General features: G+C 42.0%; 1 protein-coding gene across 1 annotated transcript in view; it reads right to left on the bottom strand.

The window, feature by feature from the left end:
• HGF (hepatocyte growth factor) overlaps nt 1-25804 on the bottom strand; it is a 68241-nt gene extending 42437 nt beyond the window's left edge. Inside the window, exons 1-4 of the mRNA XM_044999117.1 lie at nt 25617-25804; nt 14694-14859; nt 10839-10951; nt 10035-10149 (exon numbers count right to left, since the gene is read on the bottom strand). Coding sequence (XP_044855052.1) covers nt 10035-10149; nt 10839-10951; nt 14694-14859; nt 25617-25695 — 473 coding nt within the window. The 5' untranslated portion in view covers nt 25696-25804. The remainder of the gene's footprint in view (nt 1-10034; nt 10150-10838; nt 10952-14693; nt 14860-25616) is intronic.
• Between the last annotated feature and the right edge of the window lie 493 nt (nt 25805-26297).

Genomic DNA, 26297 nt, shown 5'->3' with positions numbered 1-26297 from the left:
GGTGGATCATCTTTCTTTATGGATAGATGGGAGAGCTGTACTGAAACTTTTTTTCTGTTGTAATATGGGTTTACAATATGAAAACCACTGTATGACAACTACTGACCCAGACTCTTTACATATTATAAAAAAACTCCATTATACTTTACACTTGGAGTAACCATACCCAGGCATTGCATTCTGGAATGTGTTTCCATCCTGTTCCTATATAAACTCTGACATTCTGATGCTGCATAAGGAGACCAAGTAGGAAATTAGCATCATGCTCCTGCAGAGAGTTTTGGAGAAACACTTCCAACCACCAAACTAAGTGAAGTATTTCCGATATTACTTCACCCACTTTGTCCCTCTCATATCCTGTAACCAACACAGCTACAACAACACTGCAAACAACAATTTTGCCATCTGATATGGAAACTCCACAACACAAAGAAGATGGAAGATGTTAACAGTAACATCTACTTCCTGAGCAAATGCAAGAAACAAAACAACATCCCTAGAGAACTCACCATCTATAACCTTTTGACAACCACATACAACTCTGAACAACTCTACAAAAGGATTTCAGAAAAACTAAGGTGCAAATCTCCTGCACCTCACATATTCTGGAAGGGACCACCTCAAACATGAAATCATGACATGCTCCCACACAATGGAAGGGAAAAGTGAGGAAACCTACCTGGAGATCATATAAGAAACCCAAAACAACTATCAAAATACCTGATGACAGCCATGCAACACAAAAACAAAAATGGAACCATCTATAACAACAACTCCTCCAAAACCCTCAGAACTTCACCTCCAGGATAAACCAGAGCACAAGGACCTACCACATGGACACTACACAACACCGCAAAATCAACAGCCTGTCACAACTACCCTAACTGGAACTGAATTACCAGTACTCTCCAAAGGACTGAACTTCTATCCCACCATTGAAACTGATACCATACTGACATGTGGATAACTGGAAGAATTCTTTCGCTGACTCTGTCTCAAAGAATTACTTCACAACAAAGTTGACATCAACCAGAACTACCATGTCCCCACCAACAGTCATAAGAAAAAAAGAATTATCTGACTGGACACTCATCAGGGAAGGAAATGACACACTTGATCATTACATCACAAAAAAACTGTGGAATCCTGAAACATCATATCCACCACAATCTCTCCATGCCAAGAGATCAGCTATACAGTTCCTGAAATCCAGCCACCATACAGTGATCAAAGCAGCAGCCAAAGTGAACGCCCTCATATTCCTCAGCTGTGATGAGTACATCAACAAGGCCAACTGACAAGTTTCCAACCTCACCCTCCTCTAAGGAATTCAAAGAAGACCCCCACACCACAAAGGAATTTAAGGATATCATAAAATCCTTCCCCAGACAATTCCAAGAGAAACTCTACAATCTCCTCCCCCATGAACCTACCCCAGGGAACTTCTACGTGTTTCCCCAAGATACACAAATTAGCGAAACCAGGCAGATCCATCATATCTGGCCACAGCATGCTTATGAACATGAGAACTCACAGAAATCATCCTCAAAACACTCACCACAAAAAGGGCAAGTTTTCTCCAGGAAACAAGCGACTTCATCCAGAAACGTCACAACATTAACAAGTATCAGAGGGGTAGCCGTGTTAGTCTGGTTCTGTAGAAGCAGCAAAGAATCCTGTGGCACCTTATAGACTAACAGACGTTTTGCAGCATGAGCTTTCGTGGGTGAATACCCACTTCTTCGGATGCAAGTGGTGGAAATTTCCTGGGGCAGGTATATATAAGCAAGCAAGAAGCAAGCTAGAGATAACGAGGTTAGATCAATCAGGGTGGATGAGGCCCTGGTCTAGCAGTTGAGGTGTGAAAACCAAGGGAGGAGAAACTGGTTCTGTAATTGGCAAGCCATTCACAGTCTTTGTTTAGTCCTGAGCTGATGGTGTCAAATTTGCAGATGAACTGGAGCTCAGCAGTTTCTCTTTGAAGTCTGGTCCTAAAGTTTTTTTGCTGTAGGATGGCCACCTTAAGATCTGCTATTGTGTGGCCAGGGAGGTTGAAGTGTTCTCCTACAGGTTTTTGTATATTGCCATTCCTAATGTCTGATTTGTGTCCATTTATCCTTTTCCTTAGAGACTGTCCAGTTTGGCCGATGTACATAGCAGAGGGGCATTGCTGGCATATATTACATTGGTGGAAGTGCAGGTGAATGAACCGGTGATGTTGTGGCTGATCTGGTTTGGTCCTGTGATGGTGTTGCTGGTGTAGATATGTGGGCAGAGTTGGCATCGAGGTTTGTTGCATGGATTGGTTCCTGAGCTAGAGTTATTATGGTGCGGTGTGCAGTTGCTGGTGAGAATATGCTTCAGGTTGGCAGGTTGTCTGTGGGCGAGAACTGGTCTGCCACCCAAGGCCTGTGAAAGTGTGGGATCATTGTCCAGGATGGTCTGTAGATCCCTGATGATGCGTTGTAGGGGTTTTAGCTGGGGACTGTATGTGATGGCCAGTGGAGTCCTGTTGGTTTCTTTCTTGGGTTTGTCTTCCAGTAGGAGGCTTCTGGGTACACGTCTGGCTCTGTTGATCTGTTTCCTTATTTCCTCGTGTGGGTACTGTAGTCTTGAGAATGCTTGGTGGAGATTTTCTAGGTGTTGGTCTCTGTCTGCGGGGTTAGAGCAGATACGGTTGTACCTCAGTGCTTGGCTGTAGACAATGGATCTTGTGGTGTGTCCGGGATGGAAGCTGGAGGCATGAAGGTAGGCATAGCGGTCGGTAGGTTTTCGGTATAGGGTGGTGTTGATGTGACCATCACTTATTTGCACCGTGGTGTCTAGGAAGTGGACCTCCCGTGTAGATTGGTCCAGGCTGAGGTTGATGGAGGGGTGGAAGCTGTTGAAATCGTGGTGGAATTTTGGAATCGTGGTGGAATTGGCTTGCCAATTACAGAACCAGTTTCTCCTCCCTTGGTTTTCACACCTCAACTGCTAGAACAGGGCCTCATCCACCCTGATTGATCTAACCTCGTTATCTCTAGCTTGCTTCTTGCTTGCTTATATATACCTGCCCCAGGAAATTTCCACCACTTGCATCCAAAGAAGTGGGTATTCACCCACGAAAGCTCATGCTGCAAAACGTCTGTTAGTCTATAAGGTGCCACAGGATTCTTTGCTACAACATTAACAATCTCCCTCAGCATATTATACTTGCCACCATGGAAATCACCTCCCTATCTAGCAATATCCCTCACCATGACAGCCTCTCTGCCTTCCTCAGATATCTTCACAACAATGAATGGCACTCATATATCCACCCAAAACACATCGAACTCATCCATTCCATCTCACCCTTAAGAACTTTACATTCAACAAGCACTTTTTTCAAAACCACGGGAACAGCCATGAATACTAGGATGGCTCCCCAATATGCCAACTTCTTCATAGGTCACCTCAAGGGAGAATTTCTGGAAATATGCACCATAAACCAATGAAATACCTGATATACATCAATGATATTTTTATTGTCTGGACAGATGACCTAAACTCCCTCAGAGATTTTCACCACAACTTCACAAACCACCATCTATGCTTCACTCTTTCTAGAACACTCCCATACCAGCATCAACTTCCAGGACACTATGATCAGCTTCTGCAATGGAAAGCTATAGAAAACTATACACAAGAAACCCATAGATCACCAGACTTACCTCCAAAGATCCAGTAACCACCCCAGACACACCAAGAAATCTGTTATCTACAGCCAGGCAATCAGATACCGCAGATATGCTCCAAGACGAAAGCCTTAGATACACACCTTAACACACTTAAAACCACCTTCACCAAACAAAGACACTCCACCAGAGAAGTAGATCACTTCATGGAATAGGTTACACAAACACCTTAAGAGAACCTGCTTCAATACAGAAAAAAAAACCCCAAACACTGACTGTATACCCCTAGTTGTAACTTACCACCCTACACTGGAACTCTCATGAGGTATCATCAAATAATTACAACTCATACTTGATGGGGACCACATCCTGAAAGAAATCTTTCCCAAACCCTCTCTTCTGAACTTCAAACAACCACCAAAGCTCACCAAGCTCATAATCAGAAACATGCTCCCTCTAGACCGGGACTTACCAACTCAAAGCAGCAGCAGACCCTGCCAAAACAACTGATGCAAAACGTGCAGCCATGCTACAATGATCACCACCACCCACAACACACCTTTCAAGATCCAAATGTATATCATCCAGTGCATCAAATATCCCATCCTTTAACTTGTCCCTGCTCAGATTTAAATCAAAACCTGTTCCAGTACAAGGATTTAAGGTAAAATGAAGCTCCAGAACCAAATCTGTGAGTTTTGGGGCACTGGACAAACCCAACTAAGTTTGTAACATTGGGCCTGACGTAGCAGAGACAGTTCTGTCCGGAGACAGATATCAGCAAAAACAGAGGGTCGGTCAGAAATTAGGAAGAAGATGTGCTACCTGCCTGCAATGATTAAACTTAAGAAAAGGTTGGAATTTGGGTTCTGGTTCTTTTTATGAACTGGAGTGATATGTGAACCATTTCTTAAGTTTCCAGAATCTGTTTGCCCATATCTAATTCACATTTTAGTCTCATTTGCAGCAAAAAAAGATGACAATTTGTGAAAAGTAAAAGAATATTTTTTGGAATCAAATCACTGGAAAGTTTCTATCAATGTACCCTTACCCTGGGATTATCTGAATATAGTGAGGATATTTTGTAATATTACATATTTATAATTTTAAAGGAAGGCTGTATGGCTCATAAGACTAGCAATGAGAATCAGAGCCTTTCACCTCTTGGTCACTGATTTATAGCCATCTCAGCCAAGCTGGTAAGGAGCAATGCCAGGATATGTCTTTGGTAATATGTGAAATAGTTGGTGTTCTTAGTACAGTAGTTAATGGATGTGTCTCTATATTGCAAAAACAAAAACATCCTTTGATTAGTACTAATTCTCACCCTTGTTGGCAGTCTTATTAGAAAGACCAGACTGAGGTGGGCATGGAGTCTACATATTAGTCTACCCTCCAGATGAGAACAGAATTGAGGCACAATGAGTTGGCAGCATGAAGAAGCTTGAAGTGTTCCTACCAGGTATCTGCTCTGTGAATAACCAAAAGACTATATCTATCGTTCTCAGTCTTGCATTTTTCACAGCATTATTTTCACTCATTTCTTTACAAAGCTAATACAACTGCTTTTCTACACACTCTCAGAGTAAAAAGGGTTATACAGAGAGAGAAACAAAGGCATTAGATGTGATGCCACAGGTCACTGCAGTCAGTAGAAAGATTCCCATTTATTTCAATGGATTTTGGATCATTCCCATAGGGAGGTAAGACTGCAGTAAAGTAAAAAATATATTTCCTGTGTTTAGTGATGAGCCCTTTGGAGCGAGTACTTCAGTCTGTATCTTAGGACTTGTCTAGACTAGGGATTTGCATAATTACAGCCATTGGTGTAGTGGGACTGGTGAAACTCCCAGTGTAGACACGAAAAGACACTATTTGCACTAATAGAGCTTACTCCTGCTTGAAACTGGGGTAAATTCTCCAGAGCTAATAACTACTCTGCTTGTCTATGCTGGGGGCACAGTAGTGCTATGGCTGTCAGCAGTGCAAATCCCCAATTTAGAAGAGACTACACTTGCATTTTACTCTTTAAACTGAATTAACCAGTTGTTGCACTCATACAGCAGAACTGATCCAACTCATACAAGAAGTACAAGAACAGCTTACAGTTGCTGCCTCACTTGGCTAACTGCATGGTATGAATGAATAACAAAAGGGAAAAAAAAGGAAAATCCCTACCCACTCCCACTCACCCCACCAAAAATGTATTTTTGTCTTTTTTTAACCTTTGGTTAAGTAAGTCTTGGAACAGATTTAGTTGGAAAATATCCCTGTTACTCACATCCTGGTTGCAATCAGCACAATGTGGTAGCATAATTTAATGGGAGTTTTTCCTATTCTTGGTCCTTGGAGAGAATGATTTTCCTCATTTTACCGTTGCCCATTGCATATTTGTTCCTTTTTTTATTCTTCTGCATTTTCATCACATAACTCTCTCAAAACATCTTAGACCTTGTCTACACCTGTGGTGGTGAGTACAGTATGTGCAGCTACAAGCTCAGTGAAAAGCAAGATAAAGACAACTCTAGGCAAACTTTTCTGATGGAGAATACATCTCGTGTATGTGTTAAGTGGTGTGTCACTGAACGTTAGAGTATTTCATTTTATTATTTTACCATCACAGAGTCTCTCGGCTCAGAAATAACCATTACAAAAGCCTGACAACAGTCAATCCAATTTACCCCAGGATCAGGATCAAAACCATTTCTGAAATCATTCACACCTGCCCGTGTCTGCCTTGACTATTTAATTTGTAATCTCTTCAGAGCAAGAAATGTCTCTTACTCTATATTTGTACAGTGCCTAGAACAATGGAGCCTAGGCTTGTCAACCCTACAGGTTTCGCCAGGAGTCTCCTGGAATCAGGCCCTATCTCCCAGGGGCTACTGAAGCCAATCCGGGAGATTTTAGGGCGCTAAAAGTCCAGCTGCACAATTGGATTAAGGCAGGATCCCTGCCTGCCCTGGCTCCACACTGCTCCCGTAAACAGCTGGCACATTCCTGCGGCCCCTGGGGGTGGGAGTGGGGAGGCGGTCTCCGCAGGCTGCCCCAAGCACCGACTCCACAGTTTCCGGCCAATGGGAGCTTCAGGGGCAGCACCTGCAAGCAGGGGCAGCACATGAAACCCCCTCCCCCCACAGGGGCCACAGGAGCATGCCAGCCACTTCCAGGAATGATACGGGGGCCAAGGCAGGCAGGGAGCCTGCCTTAGCCCCACTGTGCTGCCGACCAGGAGCCACCTGAGGTAAGTGCCACCCAGCCAGAGCCTGCCCCTCCTGCACCCCAATCCCCTGACCCAGCCCTGAGTCCCCTCCTGCACCCAAACTCCCTCCCAGAGCTTGCACCCAGTCCTGTACCCCAACTCCAATCTCAGCCCGGAGCCCCCTCCCACACTCCAAACCCCTTGGCCACAGCCCAGAGCCTGCACCCCCTCCCGCTACCCAACTCCCTGCCCCAGCTCGGTGACACTAAGTGAGGGTAGGGGAGAGTAAGTGACGGAGGAAGGGGGGATGGAGTGAGCAGGGTGGGGCAGAGGCATTTGCGTTTGTATGATTAGACCGTTGGAAACCCTAATGGGGCCCCAGGTTTGGGGCCTCTAGGCACAACTGGAATATAGAGTAATAACAATAACAATAGTATAATCATTTTAAGCACAACCTTCCAAAGTATGGAGTAAGTACAAGTTTTGAGGAAAAGCTTATGCAAAATTAGTAAAAAATTACTTTCCATGAGTATGGAAAAAAGATTTTTTTCCACAACTTCCACCTTGTGATAACCAGATGTTGGGACAAAACTGACCTAATAACTCCCACTCTACATGTTAGTAAATTCCAAACACTCCACCGTTTGCTTCCATTCCATCTCACTCAAGCCTCCAACGATTAAATCAAATTTTCTGATGTTGAGAAACAAAATTAGCATGTGACCACCTTGTTTATCATGACCTTTTCCAACAAAATCTATTGCGCAAGGTGGGAAGAAGTCAGCTTTACAGCATGCTTCTCAGATGAGTAGCCATCCTTACTACAATGCAAAAGTAAAACTGCTAAAGATATTAACCAAATACATTTACAGTAAACCAACTTCTTGTATGCTGCTACCATTGAAGTTAATGGGAGTTTTGCCATTGACACTGAAGAAAATAGTATCTCAGAATGATTCTGAAAGGTAATGAGTGCTGACATCTCAAGTGCTGTGTGAGCTAAGGACTTTGAGTTCCTTTCAGGATCAGGCCCTCAGCTAAAAAATTAAGTCCTATAGCTATTGTACCATTCTACAATTATTGCTGTGTTATTATTTAATTTTATATATTATATATGTAATCCTAAATCTGACAGGAAATATAAACCAAAACAATTCTCCATGCATTTATTATGACTAGTTCTAAAAATGATAGCCAGTACTCTCAAATCCTCTCCAGATTGCATGTAACTCCACTTTAAGGCCAACTTCCTCTGAGAAACTCTTTCATGAGTGAAAGCAGCAAAGAATCCTGTGGCACCTTATAGACTAACAGACGTTTTGCAGCATGAGCTTTCGTGGGTGAATACCCACTTCTTCGGATGCAAGTCTTCGGATGCAAGTCTTGCATCCGAAGAAGTGGGTATTCACCCACGAAAGCTCATGCTGCAAAACGTCTGTTAGTCTATAAGGTGCCACAGGATTCTTTGCTGCTTCTACAGAACCAGACTAACACGGCTACCCCTCTGATACCTTTCATGAGTGAGGTTAGTTTCTAAACCGTACTTAAAAGGACAGAGTGGAATGCTCCTCCAGAAATGAACGGGAAGCCATTCATTGATTTGTTTATTAATTTCAAAAACCTATCCCAGGCTAAAGGTGCTTTAACAAAGCTTACAATCCACAAGATTTGCAACATGAACCAAACTATAGAGACAATTGTAAGCACCCAAAACTGATAAACTAACACCGCCAAACCTGCCACTCTATATTTGTAAAACTATCCCTTTCCCAAAGGCCGGGGCGGGGGGGGCAGAGGAGTCAAAAGATGGGCTTTGCAGAATTTTACAGCGCACTGCAAATTTAAGGGACAAATTCTGCTCTCAATTACTGTTCACTAATGTAAATTTGGAGTTATTTCACTTCTCAGTGTAAATGAGGGCAGAACTTGGCTCTTGCATCTTTAACATCAAATTCTAGATCTCTAACGTCTAGAAGGGATATCTAATGGATCATTTCATCTATAACATGTATAGATAGCTGTAAATATATGATACACTGACTTTAAAAATATATAGACTTTGATGGTTCCCAGGATTGGTATTAAGTGTGGTTAACTCCCATTTAAAAAGAGAAATAGCCTAATTGATTAGACGGATTGGCTGCATTTGGATGCTAGGGCCATCAACAGAAAGGAAGGAGATGACTGCTCTTTAATCCTCCTGATCAGCCCTAGTGCAGCTCCTTGCTCCTACCCTCTGTTCACCTCTCATCATTTGTCCTCTCTTCACTGTCCTCAGCTACAAGTCAAGACACTGCTTAAAACTGCTGTGGAGCCAACTACTTGGCCCATAGCACTCAGCTGGCTAGACACACCTTTAATCATCACCTTCCTTCAGAGCTAAATATGGTACAGGTTAGAAATCCTACACCTATCACCCACCATGCTTGCACTAAGTGCATTCCAGAAGCAGCATCCTCCACTGAGTAATTGTCATGCAGCAGCACTTGCTTCTGCCCAACCCCCAATAGCAATTTCCTTCCAGAAATATATCCCAACTGCTTCCACCCAGCAGCAGCCAGAAGCACAAAGAAGCACTCTGTGGCCCCACCCCACCCCATCTACCCCTTAAATATACACCATCATGCTATCTTGGGGGTATTTGAGGTTATTAAAAGTAATCTCAATATTAAAAATGTGCATCTATAAAAGATAATGATCTTGGAGGCCCTGGCAAAAGTAAATATGACTGTTTTGGATCACAGGCAGAGAAAGATTGTGGATCCTCAGACTTCTTTAATGGTTTGATCTGGGATATGAATTAGGCCATAACTAGGTTACAGAATTCAATGGAGCAACTCAGTTACTCAATGGTATAACTGAATTCAGAATCTAGTCTACCATCTATCCCAAAAATCCTTCATTTTAAATATAGGTTGGTCACTGGAAAGGTCCCAGTTAGAAAATGCCTAATATTTCTGGGTCCAGTCATTTCAGAGACTGGGAGGTGAAATGCCTGAAGTTTTGGAAGAAGAGTAGGGTCAAAGACCCATTACTCATTTGTAAAATTAAAAATGAATCAGGAGCTACACCCCACCATACATATTTGTACTCCATGTTCTTTAACTTTAACATACAGAATACCAGCACGGTTCCAGAAGAGTCTGCCCTTCTTATGTTCAGACTATGCTTACCTGTGCTCGTGGGGTATCATAGAATTCCATGCCTGACACTGGATGCCACTTTTGGTGACAGATATTGTTCCCTTGTAGTTTGCGCCTTTACCAATGATACAGTTTCTAATGTAGTCTGTTGGAAGAAAACAGGGGGAACAAAATAAGAACCTAGTGGAAAGTCTTGTTTACTTGTTGAAAATTAGAGCTGGTAAACATTTTTTGAACGAAAAGGATTTTTGTTGAAAAAGTAGCCTTTTTTCCCAGAAAAGTGTTTTGGTTTTTTTTTCTAGAAAGGCATGCAGCTTTTTGTGCAAAAGCTAAAAAACAATGATAATGTCGTGTCATAATTTTTAGTATTTCCACAAAGTGCTTTTTTTTTCTTCAAAATACTTAATCCTAAACATTATCAAAAATGCTACTGAAAAGGTAATTTTAATGTTTCATTTACCAAAAGCACATGCTGAGCACTTTCAATTCACAGTGACATCAGTGACCCAAACAGGAGCAGCACCAAATCCTATGGCAATAACCCACTGGATTAGGCCCTTAAATAGGAAAGTAAGCAGCAGTGCAATCCAGCACATAATATGGTACATAAATACTAAAGGTCACACAACTGAGGCTCTTAAATATACAGTTCATCACTGTGCTGTGTATCTCAGCAAAGATAAAGGGCATCTTTTAAACAAAGAGTTTTAAGGCACAACACATCAGCTCCTCGAATGCACAAACCATGCTTTCCTCAGGCAAGACACACAGTCATAAAGGTCACTTGCTGACTCCCTTCTCCGTAGCACTGTGCTTGGGGAATAAATCAGTTACCTTTCTTATCATATAGATCAAACGCATGGTCTTGCTTCTTCCTCACTCCATTCGTCATGCTATTGAAAGAGAACCAATGGCATCGTTTCGTAGCTTTGTCAAAAGCAAAGGCCCTGAAACGAAAATCTCAATGAGGAAAGGAATCCTACATGGTTTACAGCAATGATAGATGGCATACCAATGAATATACTATGACAATAGATCTATTTTTACTGGGAAACGCACAGAAGCAGCCCAAATTGGTATTTAAACCCACAACTGTGCTGACAAGCATACAGAAACAAAGACATTAAGTGGTTGTGGTTGTAGCACTAAATACCAGTTTTGCTGCTTGCACTAATTTCAGATTTCACTTGTCATTAAAAATCTCTATTTTAAAAGTAAGACTAATGTGGCTGAGGAGGTACATGAAGCCCCAGTTGTGTTCTTTTCTAAAAAAAAGACACTCCCTTCTGCTATAAGAGGTGTGGAAAGAAAGAGGGAGATATACTGCATTGAACCCCATAGGCCAAATTCATTCCTCATATAATTAGGTGCAACTGAGTTGACTTCAATTCAGTGGATTTACACTAGATATGAATGTGGCTGATTAACTTGAAAATAATGACAATACCCTGTACCTATACAAAATCTTCCACCCCAGGATCTCAAATATTAATTGAAACTTGCATGCCTCACAGTGGTGTAGAAAGTATCTCACCCATGTTGCTTAAAGATAAATGGAAGCTCAAAGCGGAGTCAGGAATATTATAGATAATAATTACAATTATGATAATCCCCTTTCCTCCCATCCCTGTCCTTTGCTGTTGTTTCATTCCACTCCACTCCTGACTTCTTTGCCTCTTCTCTCCCACTGCAAAGTATGTCCCTCTAAACTCAGCCCCTTTCTTCTCCAACATTTGCTTTCTCCACTCTGCTTTGGTGCTACTCAGCCCTGTTGTAGAATATCTCATGACCAACCAGACTTCCTCCGCTGCAGGTTCGTCCACTCCTCCTTCAGTTCCACTTTATTCCTTCCCAAAATAGCACCATTTTTCCAGCTTTACTGACTCCCACTATTTCTGCAGCCTTATTAATAGACTTTAAAAAAAATCTTTGACTCCTTCCTAAAATCCCGCATATCCTAATGCCACAAACCACTGTCTCTTTGCAAGATTTCATTTCCTTTTTCAAAGAAAAAACATTATAAGATAAGATGCAGCTTCCCTCCCCTTCATCTTCTCCCCCGTCACCACCACCACCGTTTCTCATCCCTTCTCTAACCACTCTACCTGTTCTTTGGACTCCAACCCCTACAAACTGCTAACCTTCATCCCTCTGCCACTTCTTCAGCCTCTCTTCTGCCCAGTTCTCCTAAAGATGCCATATCTGATCTTTTTTCTGACAAAAATCAACCATTGACCCCAAATATCTGCCTCTCCAAATATATTCTCATTTCCCTTCTTCTCTTCACTTCTAAACTCACTGAATGCATCATTTACAACCATTTCCTTTAGTTCCTCCTCCAGCTCCATCTTGGATATCTTCTAGTCTAGCTTTAGCCCTCTTCACACAAAGATTTCTAACAATCTTTTCCTGACCACATTCTTGGGGCTGTTACACTCCCCAAAATTATTTTTATTATTATGATGATCATTTGAACTGACAGTGAACCAAAAAGTAAATTATTCTCACAGCTTGACTGATCAGTTTTATCTTATGTATATAGTCATTTTCATTTTTTACTGTCACGCACTAGCACAATGCTGAGGATTGGGCTCCCAACTCTAAGGGGAAAGTTAAACATTGATTCTTTTAAATATTTATAGTCATTTCTAAGCATTTATTTTTCACTGGCATTAAAGAAATCCTATTGCCCTCTGTGCACTTTATATCAGTGCTTAGGGCCAAATGCTGTATCAACTGGCTTAGGGCCAAAACCAAGACATACCAATTGAGGGCCCTGGATACATAAAATCAGTCCAGTTAATCCTGCCTGAGAGGGCTGGTTTCTGGGAGCCTAGGCAAGGCTTTTTCCTACAGCGCATGGAGCTGTGCATCATGGAAATCTCTGTCTGACACTGTGGAGGGGGAGTTTGGTGGTAGCCTAGGGAAGCAGTAGCTGCTGGGCCTGTGGATCCATGATTAGGCAGATCTGACGTTCATTCAAACTCATGAAGCAAGTGAACATCAGAAGCAGGACAGTGCTGCCACTCCGCCAGCTGGATGCAGGATTCCTCCCATCCCCCACTCCTCCCAAGCCCTTGTATATCTCCCCAGTACTCAGCCTTTTTACTCAGGCTGTGCACAAAGGAAAGGATTTGCTCCTGAATGAATGCAACGGCAACAGTCGTGATGGAAAATCCTTCACAAATGAGAAAGTAATGAAAAAATATGAGCAGTTCTAGATTATTTTTCATAATGGATTAAAATAACACACATGTATTAACCTACTTTTCAGGACACAACAGCCAGAGCAGCCACAACTCATGAAAGCTTGAAGCCATTTTCCTGAGCAGATATAGGAATTTAGCATTGTTCAAAATCTGGCAGAGTTCAGAAATAATTTTTATATTATGAAACCTAAATAACTTTATTGTGGGCCTCATTTCTGCACTCCTCCAGCTCAGCAAAATGGGCAGGATCCCATGCTGTCTTGAATCCAGTTCCCACTGAAGACAATGGGAGTTATGACTCTTACTTCAGTGGGAACAGGATTAAGCCCATAGTCATTTACACCACGTGAAAAGTGAGAGTGTCAGTTGGGTGCAAAATATTACCTACCATTCTCATCAGGTAGCATTTTACACCCACCTGGCACTCATTTTTCACAGATGTACATGAGTACACAAGGGGCAAGGCAGTGGAGTGGGGGGAGGGGAGGAAATCAGACCTAATGACCTTAGGGGCCAGAACTTGCACCATTGTTGGTGACTTTCATGGGAGAAGGACCAGGCTCTATATGAGTATCTCTGCAAGCGAAGTTCTCTAAATAAAGCATCTGATCCTGGTCCCATTTGTAGTCGATAGTAAAACTTCCACAGCCGTCAGTGTTGGTGGATCCTATTTGCCAGCACAGGAGTTATCTGCATCTCTCCTCTGCAATCATTTTCTTTCATTTGTAGTCACACCCATAGATTAATACAGGCCAGAGGGAAAATTCAGGTCCATTGCATAGTGGACAAAATAGTGTGTTTTATTCCAAAACAGAGTATAGATCAAGCGTTACTGTAGGCAGGGAAGCAATCAGCAGCAAGATGTGTTGACAAAGACAGCAGGCACCTCAGGATATTTATCGCTCAGAGTTTCCATTTGTAATTATTATGCAGCCCAAAATGTTTGATCACATTGTACCAGAGATTCTACGTACATGCCATGCATGAACTTCAGCCATGCACTTAACTGTGTTCCACGTGTGGAATTCCCAGTGAAGTCAACATGAGTAACATGTAAAGGATGAAGGCAGAATATGGCTTAAAGTGGTACTGCAGCAGGGCAGCTGTACAACAATAACCATTTTATAAGCAATGGAGAAATGGAGAAAACTCAGACACTCTTCTTTAACAACAACAAACCTAAAACAAGCCATACACATCTTAATTTGAGCACATTTCTTTAGATCTAGCGTGCAAAAAAAATAAATTACAGATTACACTGGTAAAGAATTCCGAACAACTCCTCCAATTTCACGTTAAGGGTTTGAGAAGACCAGAGAATCTCTGACCATGAAGAGCAAGATCACAGCTGTCAAAACACAAACTTCAGGCTATACACTCTATTCAAGGTGGCAGTCCCACTGATGTCAAGGTAAGTGGTGTGCTTGGCTAGACATCACTTTAATAATGAAACAAAAATATTAGAGCTGTAATAACTTACTTGCAAGGGAATGAAAAGCCTTTATTCCTGCTGCATCTCTTGGCACATTGCTCTGTGGTGTTTAACAGCTTGGTTTTTCCCACTAGTGATAGGTCTGATCTAATTAGCATAGTCTCGCCTGTCTTTTTGAAGTCATGAAGAGCATTTCTCCTTTTCCCTTTGCCTTCTGTGGAAGAACCCAATAAGATAAAAGAAAAGACGCACCTTTAAGGAAAGCAGTCAAGGTAATGATTTCACTCAACAATATATGAAGCTTACTAAGAAACCAAACCCACATCAGCCCTCACAGCATGGAGGAGAAAATGTCACTTGCAGTCATTGATCTGCATTCATTCAGACACAGAGATCTTTTAAAAATACAGCAGATAATTTCAGTTAAACAATTGTATAAGACACTAGTCTAAAAAAGTAGGCAAGAGTCAGTGCCAGGAGCACATCACCTTATATTTCATGCTTTACTTTCCTATTTCTCCTTTCATAATCTTTTTTCTCTCCTCTGTACAAGTTGCAGCAATGCATGTTACAAAAGATGTTCAGCAGCAATTAGATTATAAAAGAGGTTCACTAGAGCCTGTTACTTTTTGCAAATATAGACCACAGGCCTGATTCGTCATTACTTTGCACCATGTGTAGGTTATTTGTGCCAGTGCAAGGTGAGTTTAAAATGCTACCAGGTCAGAATGGTAGCATTTTACATTCATTGTGCAATGGTGTACATGACTACACAAGAGGCAGGGCAGAAGAGAATCAGGCCCCATGTCTCAGAACAGACTTCTACCAACTACAGAAGGGTTCCCAGGAGCCCCTGATTAAAAGTCCACCATCCCATTATATGGAAGGCTATGATGAGCTCACTCCTTCACTGGATGCTGCTCAACCAACCATCCAAGAGATGAATTACCCCTTGGGCTCCTCAAAATAGTTTGAAGAGGGTTGGGTTGGTTTGCTTTTGCCTTTAGATCAGATTGCACCAAGCTTCAGGTATTAAAAACAGAATTCTCAGAGAGAGGTCATCCCTCCTGCAACGAATCCATACAAAATCTTCACTCTGCCATCTCCCTCTGATTTCAAACTGCACAAGTTGAACAATGGAATATAGCCACATATATAATATATTTATTTATTTTTCAGAGACAAAATTACAACCATTGCCAGGTTAATATAGACTTCTTTTACCAATGGCACTGATTACACTCCTGGGTTGTTGTTGTTATGTGAAAAAGCTTTTGTTTAAAATGAAAATATTAATAGATTCCCTAGTTCCACACTTCTTTTTCTGCAGCTACTCCATTCAGTGGACACAGAATTAATCACATGCTAAGGGGGAAAATTAATGGAGAGCCCCTTGTGTAAAAGCAGGCAGCTTAAATGAAGTTGCCTTTTCTATAATACTGATTCTAAAGTCAATGCACTGCAACACACATTTCATTCTCATGTGCCAGAACTAACACAGTAAAGTGATCCTTTTAAGCAAAAGGTGGTAAAATGTTGAAAATGCATCTCTTATGAGATTTCTTTATTATTGCTGAATTAGTTATCTAGCGCCTGAGCCAAGATCTCTATGACAAATCCATTCAGTAATATCAAAGTATTTCTTTCCGCTATCTGCTGATAACATTTCCCACCCACTGATAAGTGTCATTATCATAAATCCATATGATAATGGGTTCTTAAACTGTCACTAGCTAGCATGAGAGAGCTAGATAAAAAAGTGAGGTAGCTTAGCTCAGTCTAAAAGTAATGTAACATTGGGTTTTTTTGTTTGTTTTTTAAATGAACAGTTGTCCAAAGAGGATTAAGAGTTTGATTCAGCAATTTCTAACAACCCGATTTACTTTAGATCTTAAACAACTACATTCTGTGGCACTGATTGCAATCCAAGAGGAAAGGATCAAATTAATCCTTTGTGTAACTCCATTACAGCAAACAGAGCTATACCAGAGATGATTTTTAAGCATGAATGCTTATCATTCTAGTAACAAAAAGACCCAGAACTTTTACTTTAAAAATAATAAAACAGATTTATTGTGTAATCTTAAACAATTCTCAAGAAATGTTCTCTATTAGATTAGGGCCTCTCAAACGCTGGGCTGTAATCAGTAAATGATGTACGGCATGTAGGATGGCCACTGATGCATCTCCAGAAAACAGGACATCCCCTCAGTTGCCCCACCTGCCAGCATGATTTTACACACACCATGCGTGCAAGTCTCATCAGTGAGGACGGAGTGTCATGCTCCGTAAAATGGTGCCCTCTGTGCATAATAGCAGATAAAACCACTTCCAGTTTTATGTCAGTACTTGATGTGGACAAGCCATACAAAAACAGGACAGTCCATCTTAAAACTGAATGAATGGCTTGCCTAGCCACATGTAATTACAATTCATCCCTACTCTCTAAACTCTGAGTAACCAAAACTCCTGGTTAACTGAGAACGGCTTATTTCCTCTTATTGCCTATACTGAAGAATGTTTTTTTACTGAGCAAGTCAGAAATTTATAACGTGAGTAGCCTCTGAAGGTGAGTTTTGCAGGAGCAGTGCTACATTGCTCAGCAGAAATGTAATCATGCACTGCTTAGATACCTCATAAGTAAGACCCTACTTGAATTGCAGGATGATTGTCAAAAAATTGCAGCTGAGTTGCGGACAAGCCATGCAAAATTGCGGAAAAGTAATAATGGACTTTATTATTTGCAGTAATAAAGTCCATTATTACTTTTCCGTGATTTTCTCGTCAGCCACCCAGAGCTGAGAGCGGGGGCTCCCGCTGTCGGCCACCAGGGGCTGAAAGTGGCTGCCTGGGGCTGAGAGCAGAAATTTCTGCTCTCAGCCCTGGGGTGGCCAGGGCTCCCACTGACAGCCCCATACAGGGCGAGGCTCCTGCTTGCAAAATTGCAGAGGAAGCCTAATACTGTGGAATCCTCAATTTCCGCAATATTGCAAGTTAAGTAGGGCCTTACCCATAAGCTTAGCTTCAGTCTTCTACAGCAGTGGTTCTCAAAGCCAGTCCATCGCTTGCTCAGGGAAAGCTCCTGGTGGACTAGGCTGGTTTGTTTACCTGCCGCGTCCGCAGGTTCGGGCGATCGTGGTTCCCACTGGCTGCGGTTCACCACTCCAGGCCAATGGGGGCTTCAGGAAGCGGCGCGGGCTGAGAGATGTGCTGGCCGCCCTTCCCGCGGCCCCCATTGGCCTGAAGCGGTGAACTGCAGCCAGTGGGAGCAGCAATCGGCCAAACCCGCGGACATGGCAGGTAAACAAACTGGCCCGGCCTGCCAGGGGCTTTCCCTGAGCAAGCAGCGGACGGGCTTTGAGAACCACTGTTCTACAGCTTACCTTCACTAGCAAATATGTTGGGTTTTGGTTTGTTTTTGATTTGTTTGTTTATTTAAACAAGATAACTATCTCCTGTCAGTCCTCTTGTTGTAAAATCCAGGTGTAAACAAGGCAACCTCAACATAGTGGTAGTTTTACTTCAATGTAGCTTGTGGAGGTAAACCAAGGGGGCAGAGGAGGACCTATGGATTACCTTGAGCATCTACATGAAGGTAAAAACAACGAGGAGTCCTTGTGGCACCTTAGAGACTAACAAATTTAAAGCTACCTTGTCTACATTAGGATATTACAATAAAATAGCTCTCTCTTTGTAAAAAATAAAAAACCAACCTTTTTTTCTACTACAGACACAGCCATACAGTAACTTCAGACTTGTAGAGCAGAACTGAAGCTCTCCAGCAACCTCCAGTTAGTCAAATCTCCAGTTTTTACTGAGTTTTCAGATGTCCTCCAAGGTTTCCATAAAATGAGGGTTCATGATTCTACTTGAGAATGTTGCTAATTCTTATGACTTTATTTCTTCCAAGTTGTAATGAAGAGATACTGCAGAGGGTAAAATCCTCCACACTGGTATATGTGGCAAGGCCATAAATACTGGAGATCTACACGCATTTCCATCAATAGCAAACTAGACTGAGTCATTCAAAAATGTCAAGAATATTTTGATCCACACTTCGGAAAGGCACTTTCTCAATACAAGACACCAGCTGCCAGGTGAGACCATTGATCATTATGTGAATGATAGCGATCACAGACACAAGTAATAAAACTAAGTCACCTGACTTTGAACAGTTAACAGATGCACTAATTAGAGAGTAAATTATTTGTGGTATTACTGATAACCAGTTCAAAGTAAGATTAAGAAAAGAACTTAACTTTGCAAAGAACAGTAATTAAATACAGGGCTAATGTAAACTATGCTTCCCAAATGAATCGAGAAGCAAGCAATGAAAGAACTGAACTGCATCTAATTAAAAAAATGTTCACTGAGGCACAGAGGCAGAATAAGATTATATTTGTTCAGAATAAATGTGAAAACAACCACAGTATATCATGCAAATTGTCCAACAGAAGAGCAACCATTCTGCAAGAGAATGCCACACGCAGTCCAAATTGCGAAAGAAATACAAAGTCAAAATATGTTAACAAATATACAGCTGAAGGAGAAAGCCAAATGGTCATGATGTAGAAACAGAGTTTCCTGGTTAGGTCTCAATAACATTTACAGTGCAAGTGTAACACACATACCTCCTGGGTGTGGTGTTCTGCCCCATCTAGTGGCACCAAGACTATTTAGAGAGAGAGATTAATGAGTTTGCTCTTCAGCCTTAACTAATAACCAGTTAGCTTTTAGCTCATGTGGTAGAGGTTCATTCACTAAGCTCCAGAGGTCCCAGGCTCCATCCTGCCCATGTTGGTGTTACACAAGATTATGCAAAAGACCAATTTCTGACAAAGGAAATAAATGACCAAACATAGATTTCAAAATAGATACTGGAGTTGAGTGCAGTATATACAGTGATAGCACACTGTTAAAATGAAAAAGCATGTTTGATAGTGCACACAAAATGAGCTCATGTAGCAAAGCCACACTGGCATGTTTATATAAGAAGAGATAGCAGTCACTAGAGTTTGAAACTATGCAACACAAATACCATACTTGCATTGAAGAGCAGTGTGCAAATACAGATGATCAAATGGGTGTAGAACTAGTCTACAAAACAGGATGAAAAAGATATTCTTAAAGAATTCAATGAGGTTTATAAATGGACTAGAATCTATGAGGATATTATACATCCTGGATATATCATATATTAATACAGGTTCCAGCATGCCAACACAAATACATATAGAAAGTAAAAGCTAAATTTAACCAGACAGCAAAATTAGACATTATTTGAAGAATTCTGACAACAACCGATTGGGTTAACAACATGGTCATCATAATAAAATCAAACATGTTAGAGATTTGTGTAGAATCAAAAGTTTTTTAACAGTGTCCTCAAACATGGTTTGAGAAGGTCATTCCTGGACTACTAAATTCGGGACTGTTCAGTTTTGGATGTAAGCCACAGTTTTTGGCAGACCCAGATCAATGGAGAAAATATAATATTAGCCTTTTCCTCATCCCTTTAGGTATATATGTTTAAGTGACTTCCCTTTAGAATTACTTCAGCACTAGAGACTTCCTAGAGCTTTGTGTATATGGATGAAATTAATAATTGCCCGTGACTGCTGGTTTGGGGCAAAAATGATCAGCACAAAGAGAAGTTGCATAAAGTTCTACAATGTGCCAAAGAAAAAAAAAACTTTAAATTGAATATGAAAAAAATGCCAGATTGGGTTCAGTGAGATTAGTTATGTAGGCCACCAGGTTGGTAAAAAAAGCGTTTGCCCAGACCCAAGAAAACAGAGACAATTGTACAGACGGAAAGTCACTAAATAAAACAAGGAGACCATACAGAGATTCATCCCTAGCTTGTCACAGTTAAGTGCTTCCCTCAGAATGCTGCTTGACAATACAGAATGGCACTGGGATAATTTTAATTTCCAAAGTTTTCTCTTAGCAAAAAAAAGTAGTGACAAAGTATAGGTGCTTCTGTAACAACAATCCGGAAAAAAACAAACATATATATTTTGTCCTTATTTTTGTGCTTTACAGTTGCTTTTTAGGCCAGTTGTCGAGATGGTGGGAGAAAGGAGGGAGGTTGTTTTTTGGTTATTGTTCATTGCTATTGTTTATTTTACCAGTGACTCCTTTTATTAGAAACCTGACTTTAAAATTCAGTAAGTCCTGTCTTCACAACTCATCTGTACACAGTACCAAAACCCATTAGACTAAAGATAATGGTGACAGCAGATAATGTGTTCTAAAGTCAGATGGTATATACATAAGGACATCCCTTCTTCCAGGAAAAGGTTATCTGCTCAGCAGGATGCTGGGACAGACTAGAAGAACTGACTGTTCCGCAGTATGTACTCTGACCGGCTGTATCTAGCCTCTGACTATAAAATAAGTCTTTTCTTTTGAGATCTGTAGCCCTTCAAAGCACTGTATTTAACACAGAAATAAATCCCCACCATGTCACACTACCATCCACAATGCTGCAAAACGTCTGTTAGTCTATAAGGTGCCACAGGATTCTTTGCTGCTTTTACCATCCACAGTGAAAGCAACAATCTTTACAAGCATTTGGTGTTTCTTTCACCTCCAGCAGTGTGTTGTGTACATTCTTCTGGAAAAGGAGCTTGGTGGTTGCTGGGTATGCAAGCCAATGGGAAAGGATGCAAGGAAGCCCACCTCCCCCATTCTAGAATCCCTGCATACTGGGCAGCCACAGAGCGGTTGGGGAGCAGAGCCACAGCTCCATGCTAGCACTGGCCTCCCCCAGATGAGGTGGGAGTGAAAACAGGGAACGTAACCCACCCCTTTTCATGCTTTCTAGAAGACTTACTCAGGGACTGCAGACAGTGTGTACTGCTCCCATTTAGAAGATGGCAAAGCTGTCACTGTAATGTGTTCTTCCGGAGTGACCCAGGAGGAATTCTAGCTATGTTGGTCCTCCTGATGTTGCTACTGCAGGGTAGCCCCACAACATGAATGCTGGGGGAGAAGTGCAAGTCTCTAAAGCCATCCTTACAAACAGAATTGTAAAACTCCTCTGTAGGGTCCAGGGAGAGTGCCATTGAGTTGACTGCCCTCCAACTATGGTAGGACAGACCCATGTCTCCTGATTTCCAATCCTGTATCATCCCCACAAAGCCATCTTTCCTCTCCTTCACAAGGTTTAGAAGGACATAAATTGCACGTAATACTCAGCAAAAAGAAAAAAAGACTCGGAGGAAAGATGTCATCCTCTGGAGAGAGAATGCACATTTCCCTCCCAACTTTGGCCTCAGTTAAAGTATTATCTTAATGAAAGATAAGCTTCTCCACTAAGAGGCTTTTCTTTCTTTGATTTCAGAGCACATTTTCCCAGTTTTTATGCAACATCCTAATCTCAAGTCTTTTTATTCTATTTTTCTCTGGTTATGTTGCTCACAAAAATGGTATTAATGGAAACAAAAAATCGGTTAAGTAGGGTAAATGCTGTACTGCATGAGAGCAAAACAAGAAGCTATTGGCGCTCTGCGCCAAATGGATTCCATTAACCAGAAAGAATACAGTCTTCAAACTGGCAGAGTTTTGCATTGCTTATGGCATATAATATAATGATTATTTACAGCTAGGGAGTGAGGAGAATAAATCACATTAGATTTGTAAAATACATGCAGTTATGCAAGCCACATGGACACACAACACTCCTATGGCTACTAATATTTGTATAAAGCATTTTTAGTTAAAAAAACAAAATGCTCTCCCACATCTTGTACTACACCTGCACTTCATATTCTTTTCATCTCATGTGACCTACAGAAAATGCTGTGAAACTTAGTTTTAAGAAAAATGTTAGATTAGAGTAGGGTGACCAGACAGCAAATGTGAAAAATTGGGACGGGGTGGGGGGTTAATAGGAGCCTATATAGAAAAAGACCCAAAAATCGGGACTGTCCCTATAAAATAGGGACATCTGGTCACCCTAGATTAGAGACCTCTTCGTGTGAAAATTTGATGCGTTTTTATAAATTTTTCATTCCCATGTGCTAATTTGTGTTCCTGGTTCATAAAAATGGGGGTCATCTTAGTCCAACAGCTTTTATTGAGCTAAGCAGACTGTTTTTTAACAGAGTAAAAGACATACTCACTAGGAATACTCGGATGTAATTAAGAATATCTAAATAGGCTGAATATCAGGGGGGAAAAAACTTCTTGAGGAAAGTTATTAGCTTATAGACTAGTCTCTCAGTGTAAATGATAGATACCTACAGAATACCGCCAATGGATAGCAACTGGCTAGTAAGAACTTTACATATTTATCTCATTCATCTATTCTTATCTTATTATTTATATATTACAAAAGAATCGGACCTCTCATAATAGACATAGCTAGCTCACGTCAACACGGTCTCAGTAATGCATTCTTCACTCTCTCTCTCTCTCCTTCCCTCTATCCACTGACATATCCTGACTTCTGAGTGCTGCAAGTCAGAGACTCTTATGTTCATACAGAACCTAGCATGTTGGACCGCCAAGCCTTATTTGGGCTTATAGGTACAACCATAATACAAATAATACATAATAAAAATAAACCTCATAGCTTGACACATTTAACATCAACAGAACAGGGACATTCATACATTAGCAGGGAGGTTGATCTGAAGATATAAGAAGTCTCTTCTATCTCTAAGTTCTAATACACAAGTCAAATAGCTTCATTTCTGAAGAGTTTCTAACGCATTTAATATATAAAGAATATTTTTTCAGATTGTACAGGGCCTCTTAAAAATCCCCAGTAAAATAAAATCTTCAATGGAGAAATTATTCAAGGAGACATCTTAGTATATGAAAAAAACAATTATGGCACAATTTTCCCTCATGTATCGTGTTCTCACTGGAATTTAAAGTTTGGCCTTTTTGATGACATTCATGGTCTTCATGAAAATAGGAATAAAAAAAGCAAAACAAACAGAGTCAAGGCTCTGAGCTGTCCAATGGTGGTGAGTGGCAAGACTCATCTTCTTGGTCCAATAGGGTGGATGCAATATTAAAGTGAGGGCAGAAGGGATTGAAAGGGAGATGAAAATGGAGAGGTGTTCCTGAGAAATGGAAAGGTCACCATTTTTCAAATTGGCTGCAGCTCAATGGCATGGAAACTATGAGGCACATGAGGGAAGGAAATAGTACAAAAAAGTGTGCTAACATGGGCCTATACCAGAACACCTGCTGAGTAAGCCCCACAACACTTGAAATCAATGGGAGTAGAGGGTACACAGCACTTCTCATGAAATTAGGGTGACCAGCCAGCAAGTGTGAAAAATCAGGACGGGGGTGGCGGTAATAGGTGCCTATATAAGAAAAAGCCCCCAAAATTGGGATTGTCCCTATAAAATTGGGACATCTGGTCACCTTACATGAAATGTTCAGCACCTTACAGAATTAGGCTCTTATCTTAGAAGAATATGATAGGATTAATTGAAAGTGATACCGTCAGCGTATTTCTGACTTGCACATTCAAAACACAAAATAATCCCGTTTCAAATTATTTCTGCTATTAATTATCACTCTTTTGTATTTAAGACGACATTGGATGCCTCCTGGAGATATATTCCAGGATCACAGAATTGAGCCCCAGGTCAGGGCAGCCAGCAAATTCTTGAGATTATCTGCACTTAGACAGGGGGTTCCCTGTGTAAACCCTGCTTACCCATTACAAGCCTTTGGGAAACTGCAGCTGCTTCCTCCAAGACACCACAGTCTATAAAGCAGCTCTTTGTGTATTATGCCTTCAGAACCTGTCCCACAACTCCATGCTCTCTGTGTGTCTGTGCTGGACCTCTGCATTGTTTATCTGTCCTCCTGCTCTCTGCAGGTATATTGCCCACTGCTGGCAGGTCTTCTCCCTGAGCTGCATGTTATCTTTTCCTTCTGTCTGTCTAGCAGAGTAGCAGTCTGTCCTTCACTGCTTTGGGGAAGGAAGGAAGGAAGGAAGGAAGGAAAGGTGTGTAGAAATCTTTGTAAAACATTTTTCCTCAAGTGCCTCACCAAAGAGCCAATAGGAATGCAAAGCCAGTCCCTCCGCTATCAAAAGGAGCACTTCAGGAAATAAATTCAACTAGACAGCTTCCAAGAATTGATTGCTTATTATTGTTCAATCCTAGCACCTTCCACACCCCCAGTTTCATCAGGAACTGAATTGAGACACTAATGAAATTAGAATTAATTCAAGTTTAGAAATAGCATATTCCTGCTGCTGGATGTGCACAAAGACATGCCTGCTATTTGGACAGTGACTCCAAGCCACATACTATCATATGTTTTGGATGTTCGTTATCTCACAGTTATTTAATCTATTACTGTGCAATAAAGTACAGATGTTTCTTCTTGCCCTGATAACAGCTGAGAGTTCCAAGAAGCAATCATGAAATACTGTACCATTTTTAGTTCATCCAGCTCCCTGTCTGTCCTGAGACACCCCTAAATGTGAGAAGGTAATGGTAACTCAGAAGCTCAGAGCTAAACCACACATACAGGCTGTTTGTGCAAAGAATATACACAGAAATACACAAACACAATGAGAAATCATTGGCACAGATAGTATAATATTTCATTCACTACTGCCTTTCACACCAAATGATCCCTAGTGCTCAGAAACTATTCTCCAGTAGAAAGGATAAGATCCCTTCTCCCTCCCTCAGTGCAATCTGTGTGCAGCTTTCAACTTGCCAGAGCAGAAGGCTTGTTCCACTAGAAGTGACACTTGGTTTGCAGCTCACCATTTGTGTGCTGCAACCATCTGGGAAGGAGTAGGTAGGTGTGTTTGTTTTACTGAGGTAGGGATGGCGTGGGTGGAGATTTTTCGACTTTCTCGGTATCATTTCCCAAAGGTTTGTAAGTAGTGCACATTTCCACCCACCATAATACATGGGAAAAGGAAAGAAAGGGATGCAGAAAAGAGAGATCGCTGGCAAAGTGAGAGAAAAAACTAACCTGCCAAAGGGATGGTGATGGGAAGCAGCAGCAGCAGCAGATGGAGCAGCAGGACCGGCAGGAGTTTGTTGGCCCACATGCTGCCGCTGGGCTGCCCAGCAACTCGCAGGGAGGAGGAGAGGAGATGGCTCGTGGAAGGACCCCTGTGCACAGTCGGTCACTAGAGGAGGCTGAGTGAGCCGCGCTCCTTTTTATTGCGATGATCTAAGTTTGTTGTGTGATTAACTGGAAAGATCTGAGTCCCAACTCCCTCTTACGGTAAGAGATTGTTTAACAACATCCCCTCTGCCGCCTCTCCCCCTCCCCTGCACCCAGCAGGAGCTGCCTCCTCCCCTCCCCCCAGCCAGCCGCCCGGCAGGCAGCTCCCGCGGCAGGGGGGTGCAGGGCGCCCAGGCGAGCTGCATCGCCCGGTGCAGGCGGGCTGGCAGGGCGCTCGCTCAGGCCGGGGGGGCCGGGGGCAGCGCCGCGCTCCAGGGGCCTGACTGGGAGCTTTGCCTTGTCTTCAGCGGCCCGGAGCGCGGGGCAAAGGCCGGGCTGGGGCCGCGGAGTGTGACAGGGGAACCTAGGTTTGCCCCCACGGGGGGTGTGGGCGGCATGGACAGCAGCCGGACCCTTCCCCCCACATCCCCTCTCTCACCTGCGACCAGACCCCTCCCCCGTCCCACCAACAGCCGGACCCAG

The sequence above is a fragment of the Mauremys mutica genome, chromosome 1 (genome assembly GCF_020497125.1).
Source record: "Mauremys mutica isolate MM-2020 ecotype Southern chromosome 1, ASM2049712v1, whole genome shotgun sequence".
In the NCBI taxonomy this organism is placed as follows: Eukaryota; Metazoa; Chordata; order Testudines; family Geoemydidae; genus Mauremys; species Mauremys mutica.
Note: the sequence above shows the minus strand (reverse complement) of the source record. Positions and strands in the feature narration are given on the sequence as shown.